At 33.3% G+C, this 20,885-nt stretch overlaps 2 protein-coding genes across 2 annotated transcripts; both read right to left on the reverse strand.

Annotated features, from left to right (window-relative positions):
* Positions 1-585: 585 nt before the first annotated feature.
* On the reverse strand, positions 586-1,627 carry LOC108206786 (PLAT domain-containing protein 3). The gene is made up of 2 exons (XM_017377196.2): positions 1,425-1,627; positions 586-1,224 (listed from the first exon to the last, which is right to left on the reverse strand). The coding sequence occupies exons 1-2, from the start codon at positions 1,491-1,493 to the stop codon at positions 751-753; spliced, it is 543 nt and encodes a 180-aa protein (XP_017232685.1). The 5' UTR covers positions 1,494-1,627; the 3' UTR covers positions 586-750.
* Positions 1,628-13,597: 11,970 nt separating this feature from the next.
* Positions 13,598-16,428, reverse strand: LOC108211425 (probable trehalose-phosphate phosphatase H). Its single transcript, XM_017383029.2, has 12 exons — positions 16,279-16,428; positions 15,988-16,189; positions 15,751-15,891; positions 15,590-15,661; positions 15,336-15,428; positions 15,158-15,217; positions 14,908-15,009; positions 14,694-14,771; positions 14,392-14,461; positions 14,226-14,296; positions 14,014-14,106; positions 13,598-13,916 (listed from the first exon to the last, which is right to left on the reverse strand). The coding sequence occupies exons 2-12, from the start codon at positions 16,156-16,158 to the stop codon at positions 13,788-13,790; spliced, it is 1,080 nt and encodes a 359-aa protein (XP_017238518.1). The 5' UTR covers positions 16,159-16,189; positions 16,279-16,428; the 3' UTR covers positions 13,598-13,787.
* Between the last annotated feature and the right edge of the window lie 4,457 nt (positions 16,429-20,885).

Below are 20,885 nucleotides of genomic sequence, written 5' to 3' on the forward strand. Positions count from 1 at the left end.
ATGCTAATAAATGTTAACATTGAAACTTGTATAAAATTGTATTGGACAAAGAAGTAGGACAAATAATATGGGAAATTTTTTCTTTGCAAAGTGGACTATTAAAATGGGAAGGAGGGAGTACATATTAATAATTTATAAATCATGTATTAAAATAATTATATATATTTATTTAAAATTAAAAATTAAAATATATCTGTGAAATAAATTACAATTTTATTTTCTCATATTCAATTTATAAGTTAAAAATAGCTTACATATTTGTCACCGACTACAAACAAATTCGGCTATTTGAATACAATTAAATGACAGATTTCCAAATTTTTGTAATATTCCTAATATTCTCCGATTAAATTTTTGACAAAACTTGTGTTGCCGACAAGTGGACCTTGTGTCGAAAACGTGGGAAGAGTATAGTAAAAACACAGTAGATTAGTAGAAAACTTGTAGTGGAGGTCGGCCAGCTGGTAGTGTCCAAAAGCATTTGACAAAAATTAAACAAGATAAATAGTTTATGAACAATAAACAATCCCTTTATGTCAAGGGGCTGATGAGAATTTCACCTAAACATGTGGCCTTGGAGGAAAATAACAAAACAAAAGGATCCATGTTCAACGCACCATTATTATCACACATCAACATTATGCCAGCACCATTATTTTCAATTACACGGTGAAAATGTAACAGCAAAAACAAAATAACAGCACACTCTCGTGGATAATATTCGGAACAAGAAAAATTTCAAATCATCACTCAAACAGCAACAACATGATCATCCCTGGCTAAACCCTTCAAGATCTTCCGGCCACCATGGCTACTCGTACCCGAACAATTATCTCGAATTGCGGTCAGCTCATACGGTGATCGATCAAGTGCAATCCATTGCTCGATGGTGAATAATTGTTGCGCACAAGGAATATGCGCGCCGGTGGTTGTCACCTCAATGTAGTTACAATACCATCCGTGACCTGATCCTGTTCCATCAGATGTTATGTTCAGTTTACAGGCCGGTCCCGGAAGACACGGGCCTTTTCCGCTGAAGATATCGAGATTGCCTCGTTCGAAATAGTTGTAATCAGGTCCCATGAGTCCTCCCCAGGCTTCCAGATTGTTGATCCGGACTCCGTACCCTTCTGCGTCGTAGAGTGTCAGTGTCATTATCGAATCCGTTCCCCCTTTGATCACCGAGCCTGTCCGGACGTAGACCGTGTATACGCATTCATCGTCCTGTCATGATATTCATCAATATAATTTACAAGAGCAAAACATATCGGATAAACGGATTATCATAACTTTGGAGGATTGATTATATTAATTAAATTTCTTATGAGACGATGAGTGTATGAGCGTGTTTAATTATAGAAAGATTAGAGAAACGAAGTATCGGAATGTAACGAATTAGCAAAAAGTGATTAATTTTTACTTACTGATCTGACGACGGAGGAGATGGCGAGGAGGATGAAGAGATTGAAGCTAAGATAAGAGAGTCGTCCCATGGCCTTTGACAATCTACTTTTCTGTCTGTGTGTGATGTTGAGAGAGTGAGGGGTTTGGATTAGATCGAATAGGAATATGCAATATTTGTAAAGGGTAAGGAGGAAATATCTAGATAGTGCTCTATTTTTCTGTTCAGCAAAGAAAAATATATTGTATGAAATATAGTACATAAACGAAATAGTAGTAATTAATTGAAATTTGTAAGGGGAGTGTTCAATTGCAGACCTGGTATGGGTGTAAACATACCTATTTTAAATGCTCTCAAGTAATGGACCATCCTCATTAATTTATGAGTAATAATTCATTAATATTTAATATATGATTAATGTTAGGTACCTGATTTTTCAATATAAAAAATAGTACTAATATAACGTGACACGGGAGTAGATTTTTTCTGTTAAATATACTCTTTATATACCTTAAGATGCGGAATTTTAAACATATTTTTATATTTTATTTTACTACCATCTAATAAAGTTCTTATATTTATCTCCACTATATCTTAAATTAAGGTTCCCAGTTGACTTTGGAATACACTCCCTCTGTCCCGCTCATTTCTGTACCGTTTTCTTTTTGAGATATTCCATCATTTTTATACATTTTTAAAATAGTAGTAACTGTTTATAATAAAAAAACACTGCTTAAAGCAAATATTTTCTTCCACTATCTCCATTCCTTAATAATAAAAACACTACCCACTATTTTCCTCCACTATCTCAATTTTATTATTTAAAAATAAATGAGTCCCACCATTTTGCTTAAATTTTTACTCATTTTTTATACATTTTTCTTGGGCTCTGTGTCCCAACCAATTGGATACATTTGGTTGGGAAGGAGGGAGTACTAGTTCAAGTATGTCATACTTATATATAGGGGTGTCCGCGGGTCGGGTTGGACGGTTTGCGAGTAAATTAGTAACCCAACTTAATTAGTTCGATTTTATAAAATTTGATCAATCATAAACCTTATTAAAGTCAGGTTTGGTTGGTTGGTTTGATCGGTTTAATTATAAAATAGAATTTAGTGCAACATATATTTGTATTTGTTAGATAGAGATAAAATAATTTAGGAGTCAAAGAATCAAAATCACATGCAACTTAATCTAGTATGCAATTATAGAATTGAACATCACATATATATATGCACATCATAATACACTATAATCTAAAAAACTAAATTATGTTACACATAAATAGAACATCAATATATTAAATATAATTCATAATTTTAGTGTCTAACATATTAATATCAAAAAAATCTTAACTTTTAAGTCAAGTAGTAAACTAGTAGCTAATATGGCTCATTAGTGCATTATATTTGTCGGGTTGAAATGGGTTGAAATTATCAAAACCCTAACCCAACCCATTTAATTCGGTTTTTAAAATGTTTAACCCATTTAAAGTTCGTTTCATAATAACAGGATGGGTTGGTTAAAAATAAGACGGGTTGAGTCGGTTTAATTGAACAGGTCAAATTATGGGCACCCCTGCTTACGGACTTAGGACCCAATCAAACTGGATCTTCTCCCGGAAATACATAAAGAAAACCCACCTTAAAAGATAAAGCCCGAATTTTAAGAACCAGCAAACAAAGTGCTCAACCCATATCAATTTTTTGGTAATTCTAGGGTTGCGTGGGCTTGGCAGTCCAGTTTTACTATTAGCACAAGGCACTGGGCATTCCAGTGGGCTGTTTCCTTTTTCTTTTTCCGAAACAAATTCGTGTGGGTCTTTATCGCCGCAGTTTCAACAATAATCCTTTTTATTTTAACAGTTATGCGTTCAAGGAGGATATGATAGAGCATGATTTAGAATCCAATTCACAAGTACTGGGGGATAATTAATAATATGGTGCATGAGATTGAGAGGCCGTTTGGACAAGTTTAAAAGAAGTGATTTCTTGCTTAAAGTAGAGAAGTGGAGCAGAAGTGAGAAGTAAATAAGTGAATAAAGTGTTTGGAAAAGAAGCAGAAGCTGTGGGAGAGAAGTTAGGATTCTCAGTTTCTTAAAATGCTTCTACTTCTTTACAGAAACGGAAACGGATCAAGAAATGCAGAAAGCAGAACCAGAAGCTCTTCTGGCAAATTACAAACAGCCCCTTAAATCGAGATTTGGGTGCATTTTGATTTGGGACGTCACTAGTGTAATACTGTTTGGCTAAATTATTAAGTATCGTATTGGAAAGAGAATTGACAATTCTATTAATTTTGTGTTTGTTTGGGATGGAATGAAATTAAATATATAATTTTATTTTGAGTTAATCAGAAAAATTGTTAATAATTTTATTTTTTTAATCATTTCATTCTAATTATTTAAATTAGTAATATAAACCACATTTTTAGAAAATATGGTCATACATTTTTTACATTATTCCTTTTTATAATTTATCATAAGAAATTTAGTCTCACTCACACTATTCACTATTATTTCATAAAATCCATTTTTCCTATAATATTTTTATATAATTTTTTATTGCATTCTTCAATCGTTTAATCGTATCCAAAATTGTATCTATGAGCGCAATCTAAATATAACAATTCATTCCTTGGTTATCACACGAGAGACGAGACACTGATTTATCATAAACTTATTCATTCATTTGTAACAGAGCTATATATTATAAGTAGTTGATTTTCTATTAAAATGTTGAGATCGTTTGGGTGAACTTAAAATAAGCACGTTATTTCGATGAAGAGTGAATTGTCTTTTAATTAATAGGTTCGTAACGGTATCATTGGATGAATATTGGCTCGGGGTCATGTACGCGTAAGGTTCTGGACAGGTGAAAATGCTTGGTATATACTCCCTCTGATTCTTTTTACTTTTCCCATTTGGGATGTTGGAACTGTTCACGACATGAGACAAATTACTAATTTACGCATAATTCATATGATCAAATATAATCATGAGTGATCTTGTTAGATTCGTATTTATAAGTATTTTAATACAGTGAAATTTTTATATTTAATACTAATACAAAACTAAAAATATTAATGATTAAAAGTGTGTGTTGGCAAACGTGAAAAGTACAAATGGGAAAAGTATTAAGAGACGGAGGGAGTATCATTTATGTACAAAAATAATAAAATGTGATAAGTTTTAATTGAAATTAGCTCTTTTATTTACATTAATAATTTCAATTAAAATATTACAAATCTAATTGTAATGTCAAAATTTTTTATACACAAGTGTGTGCACCAAACACTACTAGCAGTGCATTCGATTAATGGGGTATATAGAGTTTAGCAGGATAGAATATACAGCAGGCTCCATCACAGATGATTTCTTCGACCGATTATAGGCTCCATCATCCCTCGTCAATTATCTCTTCAACCGACTAGGAGCCCGTCTGGGGTAACGTGATTTATTTAATAAGTTGAGAACTTAAAATGTCTGTTTAAGTAATTTTTAATAATTGATGATGAATTATGGGTTATTAACAATATAATAATTAAAGTAAAAGTGATTTATAGGTTATTTATTACTTCTTGAAATTTTTTATTAAAAAAAGTTCAAAAAAAACTAAGTTGCTGGAAAAAGTACCTCAAACTACTTCTGGCTTTAAGTCGGATTATGGCTTATTTCTGATTTTAAGCCAGCTTCTGACTTTTAACAAAAACAGACATTTTTCGACTTAAAGCATGAGCTTTAAGCCCAGGCAAACAAGCTCTATACATAATTATATAAAGTTTAACAGATAATAAAATAACATTCTCTAGCATAAATTATCTCCGATGTAATTTCATTTTCCCAGCAAGCATCTATTATCCTTGTTTTCATTATTTTTGATTTTTTTATAATTACCGGCACTTTCCTTTATAATTAAATCCATTACATCATTATCATTTAATTTTATTTCCATTTCGGTTGAAATAAATAAACCGAACTAGTTCAAAAATTTATACGTATTTTATCATTTAAGCGAATTCTCAATTTTCCAATATCTTAGATAAGTACTCACCTGTATTTATTCGGGGTTATTTATCAAACTTTTTCTGTAGCGGCAAAAAAAAAGGATGTAATCTAGATTTTATGTACTGAGTCTGTGTTGAGATGTTACTCGTTTTCGATGTTACTCGTTTTCAATGTTACTCCACTACAAAATAAAAAAAATTAATAAAGAAAAGAACGGCACCCAGAGAAGGAAAACAAAGGATAGGAAGTTTTATACTCCCTCCGTCCCAGGGTTGTTAACGTTCACTGTTTACACGCATTTTGAGGCTCTTATAAAGTATAGTTCTATAATGTTTTTTTAAGTTATTTTTTTTCTGAATAAAAGTTTAAACATCAAACTTTTATTCAGAATTTTTTTTATAAAAAAAAACCTCATGCAACTATATTTTATAAAAGTCTTAAAAAACGTGCCAAAAAGTGATGTTAACAATCCAACGGGACGGAGGGAGTACAAAGACTTTAACTTCCAACTACTATTAGGGGTGAGCATTCGGTCGTCCGGTCCAAAACCGGACCGAACCGAATAGACCGAGGACCGAAGTTTTAATTTTTTTCGGACCGAACCGGACCGAAGTTTTATAATGGACCGGACCGGACCGAACCAAAATAATTCGGTTCGGTCCGGTCCGGACCGAAAGAACCGAAATTATTTTTAAAATAAAAAATTATATTATAAATAAAACTAAAATTCATCTTTTAGTTTAAAATTTTCATATTAATTAATCACCCCCAATTCATTAAACATAGATATAATTAAATTTACAAATTAGATATTATAATTATAACATATAAGATATATAATATAAAATTAATTAAAATCATATATATTTCGGTCTATTCGGTCCGGACCGAAATATTTTTTTACGGACCGGACCGGACCGAACTTTATTTCGGTCTATTCGGTCCGGACCGAATGGACCGAATTTTCAGAAAATTAGGACCGAACCGAACCGAATTTACACGGTTCGGTTCGGTTTTTCGGTTCCGGTTCGGTTTTGCTCACCCCTAACTACTATGATAGAAGATCTTCCAACAAAGTCTTTTGCATCAAAGTTGAGAGAGATGAATGGCTACTAGCTATTAGTTTATCCTAGTGGTCTCTATCCAGTTATATACTAATATAAAGCTACTTATAGTACTTTTATAAGTAGGCTGCCTAGGGGAGTACTCTAAAAGAGGGTTGGATATGATCTAAAGATTGGAGGTTCACCCTTTTGAGATAGAGTTTTTGCTTTTCCTTTTATATTTCGAATTATCATCAAGTTTCTATGAAGCAAGTTTTTTATGGAGCAGTGATTAAAACATGGAATTAGGGCTTATTTACAAAATAAGTGGATTTGAGCTTTTCTTTAAATCGTTTGGGTAGATAATAAAATTACTTAAAATGGTGCTGGAGAAGTCTAAGAAAAAAAGCTGAAAAAAGCTGGAAGACCTAACTTTTTTCTTGGATCGGTGCTTCTTTGTAATTTAAAAGTCACCGGTATACAAATATTTTTAACAATTTAGAAGTCTAAACCGATTTTTCATTTAAAATCTATTTAATTATTTTAAACATTAAACCGCTTCTTCTAAATCCAGCCAAACAACCTCATAATATTATGAAAACGGACTGAACCCCAACTCAACCCTGCAAATTTCGGCGGAATCAGGAGCGATCATCCGACTATTTTTCAAAAATTAATATCAAAGAAAATAATTAAACTGTGTATACCCAATTTACTACTCCCTCCGTATCAATTTATAGGTCCAATTTGGAAAAAAAAATTGTCCCAAAATACTTGTCTCTCTCTTCTTTCAATACTAATTTATCTACATATTAATTGTGATTTTTTTGAAACTCAACATTATTCTCATTTCTCAATGCACTAAATCCCTATATTTATTGTGATTTTTTTGAAACTCAACAAAATTCTCACTTATCAATGCATTAAATAATGATAAATGAGATAAGATTCTATCTAACCAACTTTTTTCTTAATATGTGTGTTTATTCCAAAATGGACCTATAAATTAAGACGGAGGAAGTATCATTTAATTATTAAAATTAACTAGTAATAATTCATCCTTACAATTTTAGTGATTAGGATGCATCCATATATAAAGGTACAATATGTCCCATGATCGATCAAAGATAATTGATATGTAATTCCCTATTCCGATCTTACCCATTTATCCTTTTTTGCCCGAAAAAAGTAAGACACCAAACTTAACGAAGAAGAGTGAAAGTAATTAAAACAATTCACGAAATAAATAAATAAAATTATTAGATTAGCTCCATGCGCTATAAAACCAATAATGAGGCTGGAAAGCTAGGGTTCTTCTCCTTTTATTCGATCATTGTTAATCATCCATCGTCTCTCTTGGATGCACACCCGCACATGGTTAGTTCTAAAGTTATGTGTTATTCTAACTGCTCTCTTTGGCAGCCGATTCCTTTCTTTGCCTTAATGATTATTAAACCTGAATCTTACTGTCACTACAGCTGTCTTTTGTTTTCTTGGTTCCAACTATAGATATATGGGAGTATATTTTGAAGACGGCTTGGATTTGGCACACTACTACACTAGCTAAGTACGCGTGCAAGCAAGGCTTCACCATTCCACTTGAGTGTTTGTCCTAAAAAATCTCTTCTCTTTCTCTGGTTGGTACAATCAAAGTTGTAATGATTGTTGGTCAAAGTGGATTCTCCTTTGTGATATGCAATTGTGGAAGTTCATAGGTTTTCATTGACTGTAAATTAAATGTTTGACTCCTCAAAATATACGATATTGATAGCACTTTTCTAGCTCTTTGTTTTTTTATTTGATATTTTGATTTTTGACACAATTTATAGATAGATAGATCGGATAATAAAAATTATTGTTTTTGATTTGTTATTTGTGTATAAAATTTGGTTATATATTTTTATTTAGAAAACAATATCTTCAATTATCTGGTCAATATACTTAAAAGTGTGTGCTCAAAATCAAAATGTTAAATAAAAAACAGGGGAGTAGTATTTAATAAAATTTTAAAATAATATATATACATATAATTTGCACAGTTCAATCTATATCACATTTATATTGGTCAACACGAGACACTTATCTCTATTTTCTTGAAAAACTAGAAAGGGATAACATGGGAGAAAAATAAATGGCATTGAATATACGATCCTTCTCGCCCAAAAAGCATAATGAACATCACCGATACGACAGTTGCAGTGATAGGAACCAGCATGGACTCATTTAGTCCAGGTAAAATCACAGTAGACAGTAGGTGCCGATTATTTATACTACTCCCTCCGTCCCCCTCAATTGTTTACATTGGAGGGGACACGGAGACCAAGACAATGCATGAAAAATGAGTAAAGTTAGATGAAAAGTGGGTAAAGTGGTGGGACCCATCAATATTTAATAATAAATTTGAGATAGTGGAGGAAAGTAGTGGGTGTAATAGTAGTTTTTATTGTTAAATATGTGATAGTGGGGGAAGATAGTGGGTGTAATGATGGAAAAAACTTACTATTTATGATAATGTAAAGAAATGAGAGGGACATCCCAAAATAGTAACCGTAAAGAAATGAGAGGGACAGAGGGAGTATGTGTTTTGGTTCAATTTAGGTATGCACGCTGAGCATTGATTTTATTATACGAATATTCTGGTGAATAATTAGAGTATGGCTCGACCATCTATGCAGGCAACGATGCCCTAGATTGTCACACGTGTGATATTGGACCATTTCTTTAGGACATCAGCTCCGACAAGCATCTCTTCTTTTCTCCCATCCTCCTTAATTTCTTTCCTTAACTTGTTTCAACTCAAATATATCATATTATTAAAAAATATATAAAATATTATATTAATTACTAAATTATTCTCTATCTAGTTTAGAACATATGTATTTCAAAATTCTAAATTATAATATGAATTTTAGTTAAAACTGGATTAATGTGATAAAAGGGAACAGCAGGGAGAACACGTGGCCTCCGAATATATTATTATAGCGGTGGTTGTATGATTTGTTCACATGCAAAGTGGTGGATATGGGCATATGATATGGGTTTATAACAGTCAGATAATTCACTAAAGACGGTGTGTGTGTTGTATTATAAATGTACAGGTGTGCGAAAATTTACACTAGAGTTGATCGGTTATGATCTGTGTGCATGCAGGCGCGGTCATGACTTGTGTTTGTATATAGTATTTTCAACAACACAATAATCGGTGCTCATCCTTGTATACTATCAGTGTCGTAAAAAACTGAAATCAAAATAATTAATGAAATAGTGAACAAGGATTAATTAGATTGATGGGAAATTAATCAGAGATTCAATCAATTTGATAACTTACGGAGCATGAATTAACTGATGAATAATCACTGGCCTCTGGATCAAAGTATATTATCCATCTTTTCTTGTCTCATCTTTTAGCTCTATGGTCTTTCTTTAAAATGTGGCCACATAAGATCCATAACCTATGCAACCTGAACACCACAAGTAAACCATTAGAAATCAACTCAATAATACTTTGGAGTACGTTTTAATGTCAATATCCTTCTATTTAGGGTATTCTTTTCTTGCATTTCCATGCATAGTTAAGTTACTGATTATTGAAGTTTCTATGAAAAAGTTGGTGGTATCATTCGTTGAGTTTAAGGCAGCAAAAGCAATGATGGGAAATGATTTAGTGGACTGCACCTTTCTGTCCACATCTAAAAGGGAGGGTTAAAATTTGGAGGAATGTGAGTAGTGTCCCAAGCTAGCTATTGCCAAAAATCTATGCATTTTCTTCACATAAAAACCCCCTTTTTAGTGGATTCCAACTCCTCATTCACCCATATGAACACTTAGATTCCCTACACCTAGCTACTTTAGTACTGCTTGCTTCCTTTCTCCAGCTTTCACAACTAACCCATCCAAAGAAAAAATATATACTCCCTCCGTATCTTTTTTCTTTTCCTATTTGTAATGTCGGTACTGTTCATAACATGAGACAAATTACTAATTTACATCTAATCTATAAAACTAAATATAGTCATGAGTGATCTTGTTAGATTCGTATTCACGAGTACTTTAATACGGTGAAGTTTTTATATTTAATGCTACTACGAAATGAAAGATATTAACGATCAAAAATGTGTGTTGGCAAACGTGAAAAGTACAAACAGGAAAAGTATTTAGGAAAGTTTGATGTTTTTTGTTAGTTAAGTCAAGCTTCATGTTTGTGTGACTGTGTGTGTGATCTTTCTAGCTAGCTTGTAAACCCTACACGAGAAATGCGTTTCCTTTTTCCCGGAACCCGATTTAAAAATCTATGAGAACTCGAATTCTTGTTAGATTAAAAAATTCCAAATTTATATTTGATCACGATAATTATGATCTCACGAGAAAATTATGACTGCATTTATGGGGAGTCGTTGGGATGGTTTAACCAAGGATGTGTTTTGGGCGCGTTATAAGTCTTTTTAAATTTTAGACTGAAAATTGTTTGTATATTAAACTGAAAATTTAAAATTAAAAATAAATTAATAGATGTATTAAATGTCAGAAATTGGTAAGACGTTCTTTATTGAACCAAATGTTCTATTATTATAAATTTTTTTATTTTTTAATGACATTCAAATTTAACAATAACCTATCAAATTAATTTTTATTAACATATTTTTAATAATTTATAAATCACTTACAATATCGAATTACACAACCAGAGAGCATAAGTTGCGCACTGGCCAAGTGCTCTAAGATGGGTTTTCAAGCAATGGCGGAGCTTCTATCTGGATCTTAGCATAATAAACAAGCTTATAGAGACAGCTTTCATGTGTGGATTATACTTAATTAATTAAAAAAGAAATGGAGGATCATACACTTGCACTAATCAGAACACAAGTTATAATTAACTAGCTGATTATCCTTAGCCACCTTCATAATTGGTGGTAATAGATGTCCGGGACGTACCATGTTTCTTGTTTCAAGAACATGGGCACATCTTTATTGGGAGTGTAAAATATCACTCAACTCATATAATTAGCACATAACTTTGAGTTTAATATTCATCTCAAACTGTATCTTATTGCGGATCCAGCTCAGGTTTCTTTTAAGGTAGGGTTTAACAAATAAAAGTATATTCCCTAATCCTCTTTATTTCTTGTCCGTGAAAAGGGTGTAAAGATATGTAGATCTATCGTACTAAGGAGAGCAGTTATATAACCATATACTCTCATAAGATTAGTTAAAGTATAATTATGTTGTACTCTGAATATTTGATTAGTGCTTAATATATAAGTGTTTTGATTAGCATGTACAAATGGAGACAGTTATATACATGTTCCTGTAAAATGAACAGAATTATATACATTGACACAACCTAAGTTATCTGTTAATTAAAGAGCTTTTGATACATTTAATATCCTTAAGACAACAGTATATATAATCTTCTTTGCTTGAATTATTAAAGTTAAATTTCATGATTTGTCATATCGGATTTTATATCTCAAATATTTTTAAGACGAATGAATAGACATCAGTATACCTTGCATTCAACTAAGAGCTAGTATGTTAAAAAAATTATTCCATTTTTTGGATGAAATTATAGAACTCTGAACCGATGAACGAAATAAATCTGCTTAATTAAATCAATTTTCACTTACTTAAATCGTTTGAATAGAACAAGAAAAAATTATTTGCTTAAACTAAATCAGTCGTAATTATATATTTTTTATAATTATAAATATTCAACTGGATGCATAGAAAAAAAAAAAAAATTACGTTCAGTGTTGGTTTTACCAATCTAATTCCATAATATAAGATTGTTAAGATTATGACACGAACACGGACAATCTATAAGCCGATAATAAAGTTAATTGAGATGAAAACCAAACGAATCTAGAGATTTATCTGCAAGCTGCGTGTGTATATAATAGTCAATCGTTAAAGCAGCAACTTGAGTGCTGACAAGCATGTTACGAGACCTTGAACTTATCCCCTTTGACTGGGCGTGGTACACAGTTTAGTTACAGATCGAGTAAATGCCAAGATTTATACTATATAAACAAGGGCCCATTCATTATCGACATCCTATGTTTATAGTATGATTTGCGAGGATGTTTTCCCCAAGTTGCAGATTAAATTATGAATCTATTAGTATTTAATCTTACTTAGGATGATAATCTTGTACTAACCCCAGGCATCTATTATTATTTAAGCTCTGTACAAGATGGTTGTGGTTACAGTATGTTAAATGGACTTATAAACAGTAGTTTTAATATCTGTTACTGCTCATCGATTGATCCCAAACTATAATAATGCACATACTGTATATGACATGGCTAACAAATAAATATCTTTGTCGTTTCGGTTAGGTAGGTTATGAAATGTTGATTTCTGTTAACTTTATGTGTCGATGAGCAATAGAAGCTTTTGCTACAGTTCGGATCCATGATAGATGATTTTTTATTTTTAACTAATTTTTTTATTGTATAATAAAATATATTGTAATTTCTATTAATAAGCCTAATAACATATATTATTGACTAAATTTTCTCTTAACCTTCATACGGTATCAATGTTTTAACTCGGTCGGTTCAACCCTCCAAGTATTCAATATATTTCGTATCTGAAAATGGTATATAACGGATGGACAACTATGACATTTTACACTCGTCAGAGTTAAAAGAAAAACATTAAACATTGAGGGTTAAAAAAAATATTCAATGTATTCTAATACATTCTTTAGGAGTTAAAAGCAACATCTAATATATTGTTTACGGGTTAAATGGAACAAGCAAACTTTATTTTCAATAGTAATTGTCAAGTTTACCCTTCGTTATATACCGGTTTTTGGCTTTACACCGGTATAAGGGCTAATCGGAACATATCCGTTATTTGGAGGATTGAATCGGCCGAGTTAAAGAATTGAGTCCACATCAGCACACCCTCCAAAACAACAGGATTAAAAGGATATTAAGCTTATATTATTCGAATTCTTTTTCGACCTAATAACGATAGCTATGAATAGTCAATCGACGGTATATACTTGCATGATCTGGTAATTAGTGAAAATTTGGGTGTGGGGAGGACAATGACAATTAACTGAATTAGTGCTTGCAGTTACATCTCCATTTTATTAACAAATTTAAACAAGTCATGCATCACTATCTCTCAAATTAAAAATGAACAATATTAAAGCAGATTTCATTCATTGAAAACAACTTGCATTACAAACATTTCCCCATGTACATGACTAGTTTACACATGTACAAGGCCTTAGGCTGAGGGAAAAGGAGCTCCATATATATTCTCCTTGAAACAAGATGTTTACATACAATAATATATATAGATATGAATGGACTAGCTCTAGCTCCTAGCCTAGACATATTTGATCAGTTGGGGTGGGAATAATCTTAACCCCCTCTAGTCTTCTCTTGATCCTGAACTGTCTTCTTATTGGCAACTGTTTCCAGTCTACTAATCTCTGCAGAAACTTCATCACCTATCATTAAAATATCAGAACATGTTGTTAGTCACGAAGTCGAACGCATGACCTCTTCATCAGATGGTATCTCTTATCGAAGGTTGAAAATGCATACCTCAGATGGTTCTTGTAGGGAGTAAGATGCATTTGTCTCCTTTGGGATTTTGGAAACAAGAATGCCGATGCCCTGTCCTCTCTCTCTTAACACCTGATTTTACAGCACAAATATGATATTGCAATCAGTCCCCACAGCTCAAACAATATGGCAATTATGAACCATTTCTATATCAAATTTATATAAATATATTAATTGAAAGCATTGGATACCTTAAAGGCATCTTCATCAGTTCTGTCATCACCAATGTACACAGGAAAAACTTCGTCAAAATTTGTGTACCCTGAACAAAATTAGACCAAAGTTAATAATCGCAATTAAATAAAGTTTTTTTTTAGTATTATTACTTAATCACTGTCGCGAATCCATGAAGCTCACCAAGTGATTCAACCAAAAACTCCAGAGCCTTCCCTTTGTCCCATTTTATAGTAGGACGGATCTCCAACACCTGAGATTATAAAGAAACGAGAAACGAATGAGACGTAATTTAACTTAAAGCCGAATATGACTTTATCTACCGAAGACTAGAGACAGATCTTAACATATTGGAGTGTCATTGACTCATTATATATGTTATGATATGACTTCATCTACCGTAGACGAGAGACAAATCTTAACGCACCGGAGTGTCATTATATATGTTATGTGAATATGGATACTTTTTTTGTCACGTCTCTCACCTTTCTTCCTTGGGCCAGTTTGAGCTCTGGGTAGTCCTTCAACACTGACCTAACTTTTTGTGCCAGTTCACTCCATTTCTGTTGTTTTCATCAAAATAATACATTAGGTAAGTTGTATAAAGTTATATCTTAGTATAGTTTTTAGTTCATGCATGTGTATTCTCATTATAAAAACCAATGTGAGCTAATATATGTAAATTACATATGCAAATACCTTCTCCTCAACGCAGCGAAAATGCACAGAAAGACAAAACTTGTTGTTCTCCACCTTAGCACCTGGAGTAGATCTGGTTTTCTCCAATAATGCAGTGTAAACCTAATAAATCAGAAAAAATAACAAGTGTTAAAACAATTTATTATCTGCTCCGTACGTGCTTAAACTATTTCTAAATGTCACATTATCCCAAATAGCTATTACTTGAATCTTATAATTATATGAACTTATATACTTATATGAAAACTACCTCATCGATCATGGGAAGAAACTCGCAGGCAGGTTGACAGAGAACGGACTCATGAGCATTCTGAAATGGGACGAAGGAAGTACATTTTTAGGCGCGAGATTTCATAAAACATTGTAATTACAATTTATCGTTTATATTAAAATGGAATTAATTAATATTATAACAAGTGCTGACTCACTTTTTTGTACTGTGAACCTTTAGATGGTCCCTTGATGTCCATACCATGGCTACCGGCGTAGTACAATTCGGGCAGCCGTACAAAATTATACACCTATAAAAATACAAATATAAGTTAAGAACAAAACATGATAGTTTTAACAATAAAGTGAAATCCGTATACAAAATGAAGCAATAATGGTGTCATCGAACACAATAGAATCAAAGCGAACGAGTAGTCGCATTGGATGGGTGGAGAACGAGTCAGAAATGTACCTTATCTCTGCATCTTCCACTCACTATTGCGGTAGGGAAATATCTGGCTAGCTTTCGCACCGTTTCTCTCATCTAAAATCAATAATATCAGTACAATTAGTACCGTGTCCATATATATCACCTGAACGTGTTCAGGAGGTTTTAGGAGAACTGGTACTTACGTCGTCAGACATGAAAGCACGATCAGGGTCGTTTACGATAGGAGAAAGGGTTCCGTCGTAGTCAAGAAACATGACTATCGGTTTTCCTTTCGAAGCCTTGGTTATCTGCTCAAACATGTCCAGTGCTGATGGGTGCTGAAGCTGTTACATTTTTTTACATTTTTCGAACTTAGCAAAAAAAAAAAACAAAGAAATATGAACATATATGAGATCATATTAAAGGTAGTTAGATGATACCATCCATGACTTGAGGTGGTCTTGAGCAAGTGAAGGGTTGGACTTGTAATGAGTAGGAGAGGAGGCTCTCATGGAGTCAACCCATGTGTTGATTCTTTCGGTGGAACCGCCGTTGATATCGAGATTGTGGAGCAGTTTCTTCCGTGAAATGGTCATGTATCCACTTGTCATCTTTTCGTACTTGAGCAAAAATTTAATCAACCTAAAAAAACAAAAACAATCTTCAAATAATTTGAACCGCAAAAAAAAAAAAAAAAAACTCCGAATCTAATAATTTAACGGAGTGCATACCTCAACTTCGGAAAAATCTTATGTTTAGCTAGGCCCTTTTCTCATGCAATGGAGCTTGGGAAGAAGAAGAAGAAGGTGAGTTTGGTGAAGAAGCAAAAGTTGAGGGAATAGAATGGAGAGGGAGATGGGAGAGTAAAAAATCGGAGTGTGAGAAAAGATTGAACTAGTTTGGTTTGTTTTATAGTAAACAAACGGATACCAACGACGAACCCCATACCTGGGGACCCACAGTTTTCCTTAATTATTTTCGTGATATTTGGAGACTCTACCCACTAGCTACTTAATTATAGGTATATAATCAGTCCAAAAGATTATGTTCTTTTAATTTTAATAAATTTTCGTAAATCGAATTTTTTTTTTGCAAATTTAGCAAGACTGAAAGATAATCCGAGTATTAATAAGAAACAGTGGTCAATTTGTAAATATAGAAGCTTCTCGAGTCAAATAAAAAAATATTTACACATTTTTATTCATCTTATTTGGTAGATATATTACAGTGATTTTCAATTTGATAAATTTTAATTTACTATATCACTTATTATTTTAAATTTTGTTTTATGACTATAATTACACAATTAACAACCGAGTGATGTGGGACCAACAGGAGAGACCACGCGAACCCCACTCGCATAAACAACAACATCGCACCAAAGCTGTAACGTTTTTAATTTGTTGGCGGTCAAGCTCGAGCAGGAAGAGCGAGCCAGCATTCGAGCCACGCGATGGACGCTGCAGCGCTGTTCATTCGACGTGGACATTAATCGACCTCCATTGAGTACTCATCCGCGCATAAGGAAAGGAATGAGTTAGGCAGTAAGTTAGGTTAATTAGTTGGGGCGTGTGTAAGTGTACACGGGCAAATGACACGGCCACGGATAATAAGATTAGACAATAATTTTTTTTTCCCACCTTTTCTCAAGGAGACAATGAAAATTTGGCATACCAGTTATGGTATCCGGTATCGTGACTTATATCCGACTCGAAAATATGGTTTTATATTCATTTTGAAAACGATCCAAATCTAAAGAAAAAAATTAAGCCCGTATATTATATGATCCCGGATACGAGCACGCCTCTACCGCTCAAATTCTGTCACAAATAATTTTTCATAATATGATCCTACTCGAATACCTGAATATGAACCACAGTTCATATTTGATTCGAACTCATATGCATATTATATATTAAATCCATCACATTTGTAAGTAAATGGTCATCATTTTATAAAATTTTAATATCTTATTTAAATTTATATCTTCATAAAATATGATTTATTTAATGTGATAATGCTTTTTTCTTCATATATATTTAATAAATAATATATATCAACATATAATTATAAGTTTTAATATATAATTAATATATTTTATAATATTATGTTTACTTAGACTAAATGATAATTATTTGAATAATTGAGATAATAATGAGATTTAATGTTAGTGGATCATATTTGGCTCGTATTTGATGGATCATAAACTACCCGATTAAAAAATAGAAATACGATGCTGGATCATATTCGGTTGAGATCCGGATCTCAAATACCCGGGATCGGTTTATATCCGAATAATATGATCCCGGACCCGAATCCGGACAAAATAAAAATAATTTGATCCGATACTTGAGCAGAGGATACCCGGTATCGCCCAGATCATTTTACAATCCCTAGGTACAATCACGATGAATTTGATAAAATTTATGGCGGGTGCGTTATAAGAGACAATTACTTCGACCGAGAATTTAAGTATTGTATATGTCATTAGTCCGATCCTTTGTAGGAACTACCCGTAATACGAACTTGCAAAATGGATCTGTTTATCATAAAGAGATTCTGTTGGAAATACTGATTATTATAGCAACATAGAGGCAGTTATATATCATATTAAACAAGCCAAGGCCAAGCAAGTTGAAACAAAACGTGAAGGTAAAATACATGCATGTCAGTGACTGTAAGACTAGAGGAAGGAAAGAAGTTGTACCAGTAGCCATAGCTTGAGGCAAGAACATGTACAACAAGAAAATCACAAGAACAGCTGAGTCGTCAGGCCTTATACGAAGACCTGACTGCTCTTGAAGAGATTATTGCCCCCACCTGCTGCACTGGGGATGCTTGCAACACCTCCTCCAGGATAAAACAGCTCAGAGCTTTGAATTACAGCACCTTCGAAGCTCAACCACGACTAGCTCCTCACTCGCCGGAAAACCAACTACTGACTGACTTGTGTTTGAGAGAGAGAGCAGAGAGGAAGAAGAGAAGAGAATGTAGGGTGTGGTGTCTGAAACTCAGCAGCTTAGTCCTCTATTTATACTAGAGGCTAAGTGTAACTGACCACCCAAATTTAATATATGAATTAAACTGCACATTTAAAATAAATCGTAACAGCTGATTTATTATAATGTAACAGCTGATATATATTAATCCACACATTAAACCATCCGTTTTATATATATATACTTTAATTTCTGAATATATATCATCAGTTACAAGTCCAGGTTCATTGTATCTGACTTAGCCCAATTATGCAATCCGACCCAGTCCAATTGAGCCCAACAGACACAACCCAGCCCAACTGATAAATAAATTCTAATTAAAATATTATATTAAATCGATACGAAATAAAATTCCCCGCCCAGGTCGCCTCGCGTACGCGAGACGCCGAGACATTCGCCCAAATCGCCCTTCGACCCGAGCCGAGCCGAGCCGAGCCGACCCGAGTCGTGCCGTGCCGAGCCGAGCCGAGGCGAGGCGAGGCGTGGCGGGGAGGGGCGGCGGCGGCGGCGCGCGCGTGGGCTCGTGAGAACACCACGCACCATAACACACCTTAGTAGTTGTGCACTACCCATGTGTGTTATACTATATAAAGCCAACACCCCCTTTATTTCTTTCAATGTGGGACAAACAACATTCTCAAAAACAAGCTCTTTCAAGCTACTAACTTCAACTTCATTTCTCTTATGGATTTCATTAAGAAAATTCTTAAACCCATACATGAAAGTTTAAGTTCCGATATCTAGAAACAACTTCCAATCGTTAGATTATGGAATTAACAACAAGAACATAATAAAATTATGAGCTTAAAACTCTATTTTCTAACAGATTCGTCGTTCCTGACCCTGCTTCGCCTTAGTTGTTATTAAACAGTCAAGGTTCTGTCTTGGTCCGAGTGTGGATAACATTTCTCTTCTGCAAAAATTCACTTGTAGCATATCATATCTCAATGGATTGGCGTAATCCAATTAATTCTCCAGGTAAGAAAACATTAGACATCCCATCTTCTGAAACCAACACTTTTTTCTAGATTATAACTAGAACCTACCATTTTCTAGATCCATCTCATATCAATAACTCGACCCCTACCGCCTATAGCTAGAACTTACCATTTTCTGGATCCATCTCACATCAATAACTCGACCCGGACCCCCTATAGGTAGTTTTAGACAAGTTTATTTGGAAGTAGATACCTGAATGCCAAGTATGGCTCGTAACTATCTATCTCCCGGGGTATACGACGATTCTTTCACCATTTGGGGCGTTAATTTATATTACCTACTAAAATCTCATCCGTTTCTACTCAAGATCCCAACATTACAATTCCGTTTTTGTCCAAATTGTGTATAAATGAGCTTCTAATGACACAGTCAATAATTCTTTTCATTTTCAATTAGGCCTTGCTCTAGCCTCGTCAGGGGTTATTACTTCCTTGGTAGCTCAACAACACATGCTTATGCATTCATAGCACAAGACTTTACTACTCAAGCTGCGTTATATACTCATCACCAATACATCGCAGGATTCATCATGGAGATTTTGCTCATTCGTTTCATCGGGATAAGGATAAGCAAAAGCGAAATTTTCACCGTTTGTGGATCACTCGAATAAACACAGTAATTCGTGAAATAGGGGTATCCTACGAAAGAGGGATCCTTAACCTCTATTCAAGCCGTTTATGTAGCTGCAGATGATTTGATACTCAACATCATTGTGTATATTTAATTTTATTAATTTTATGGAATTTTATAATTATGTGAATACTTGTTTTTCTTAAATAAGAGGTACAATTTGTGTCGCTCTTTCAGGATATAAGATACTGTAGCGCGGGAATATTGAATTTGTTGTCTGAACGTTGTTTACGAACTAATCAGACGATTTGAGAATAACGAGAATGATCAATCGAATACATTTGAAAAATAAAATTACATTTCATCTACTCCCTCCGTCCCATTTTAGTTGTCACATTTGGTTTTGTGCCGGTCAAATTGACCCATGTTTGACAGCAATTTATTAATATTTTATCAATTGAAAAAATAAAAAAAATATGTCACCGGAAATAACTTTTAATCTACTTTAAGATGTAATTTTCAGATTTTTGAAATAATGAAGGAGTGACTTGTAATCTTTGGTCAAAAATTAGTCAATTTGACCAACAAAAAAGGAAATGTGACAACTAAAATGGGACGGAGGGAGTATTATATAAGTCAAAAATATATGTTTCCCAATCCTCTTTTAGATGTCTCATTAATCTGGAAAAAAGTTGGTTTCAAATTATATAGGTCATCCTTGTTTTTCAAAATAACTTTTTAAATAACTTCTTAAGAATTATTTTAAAATA

Source organism: Daucus carota, chromosome 1 (genome assembly GCF_001625215.2).
Source record: "Daucus carota subsp. sativus chromosome 1, DH1 v3.0, whole genome shotgun sequence".
Taxonomy (NCBI): domain Eukaryota; kingdom Viridiplantae; phylum Streptophyta; class Magnoliopsida; order Apiales; family Apiaceae; genus Daucus; species Daucus carota.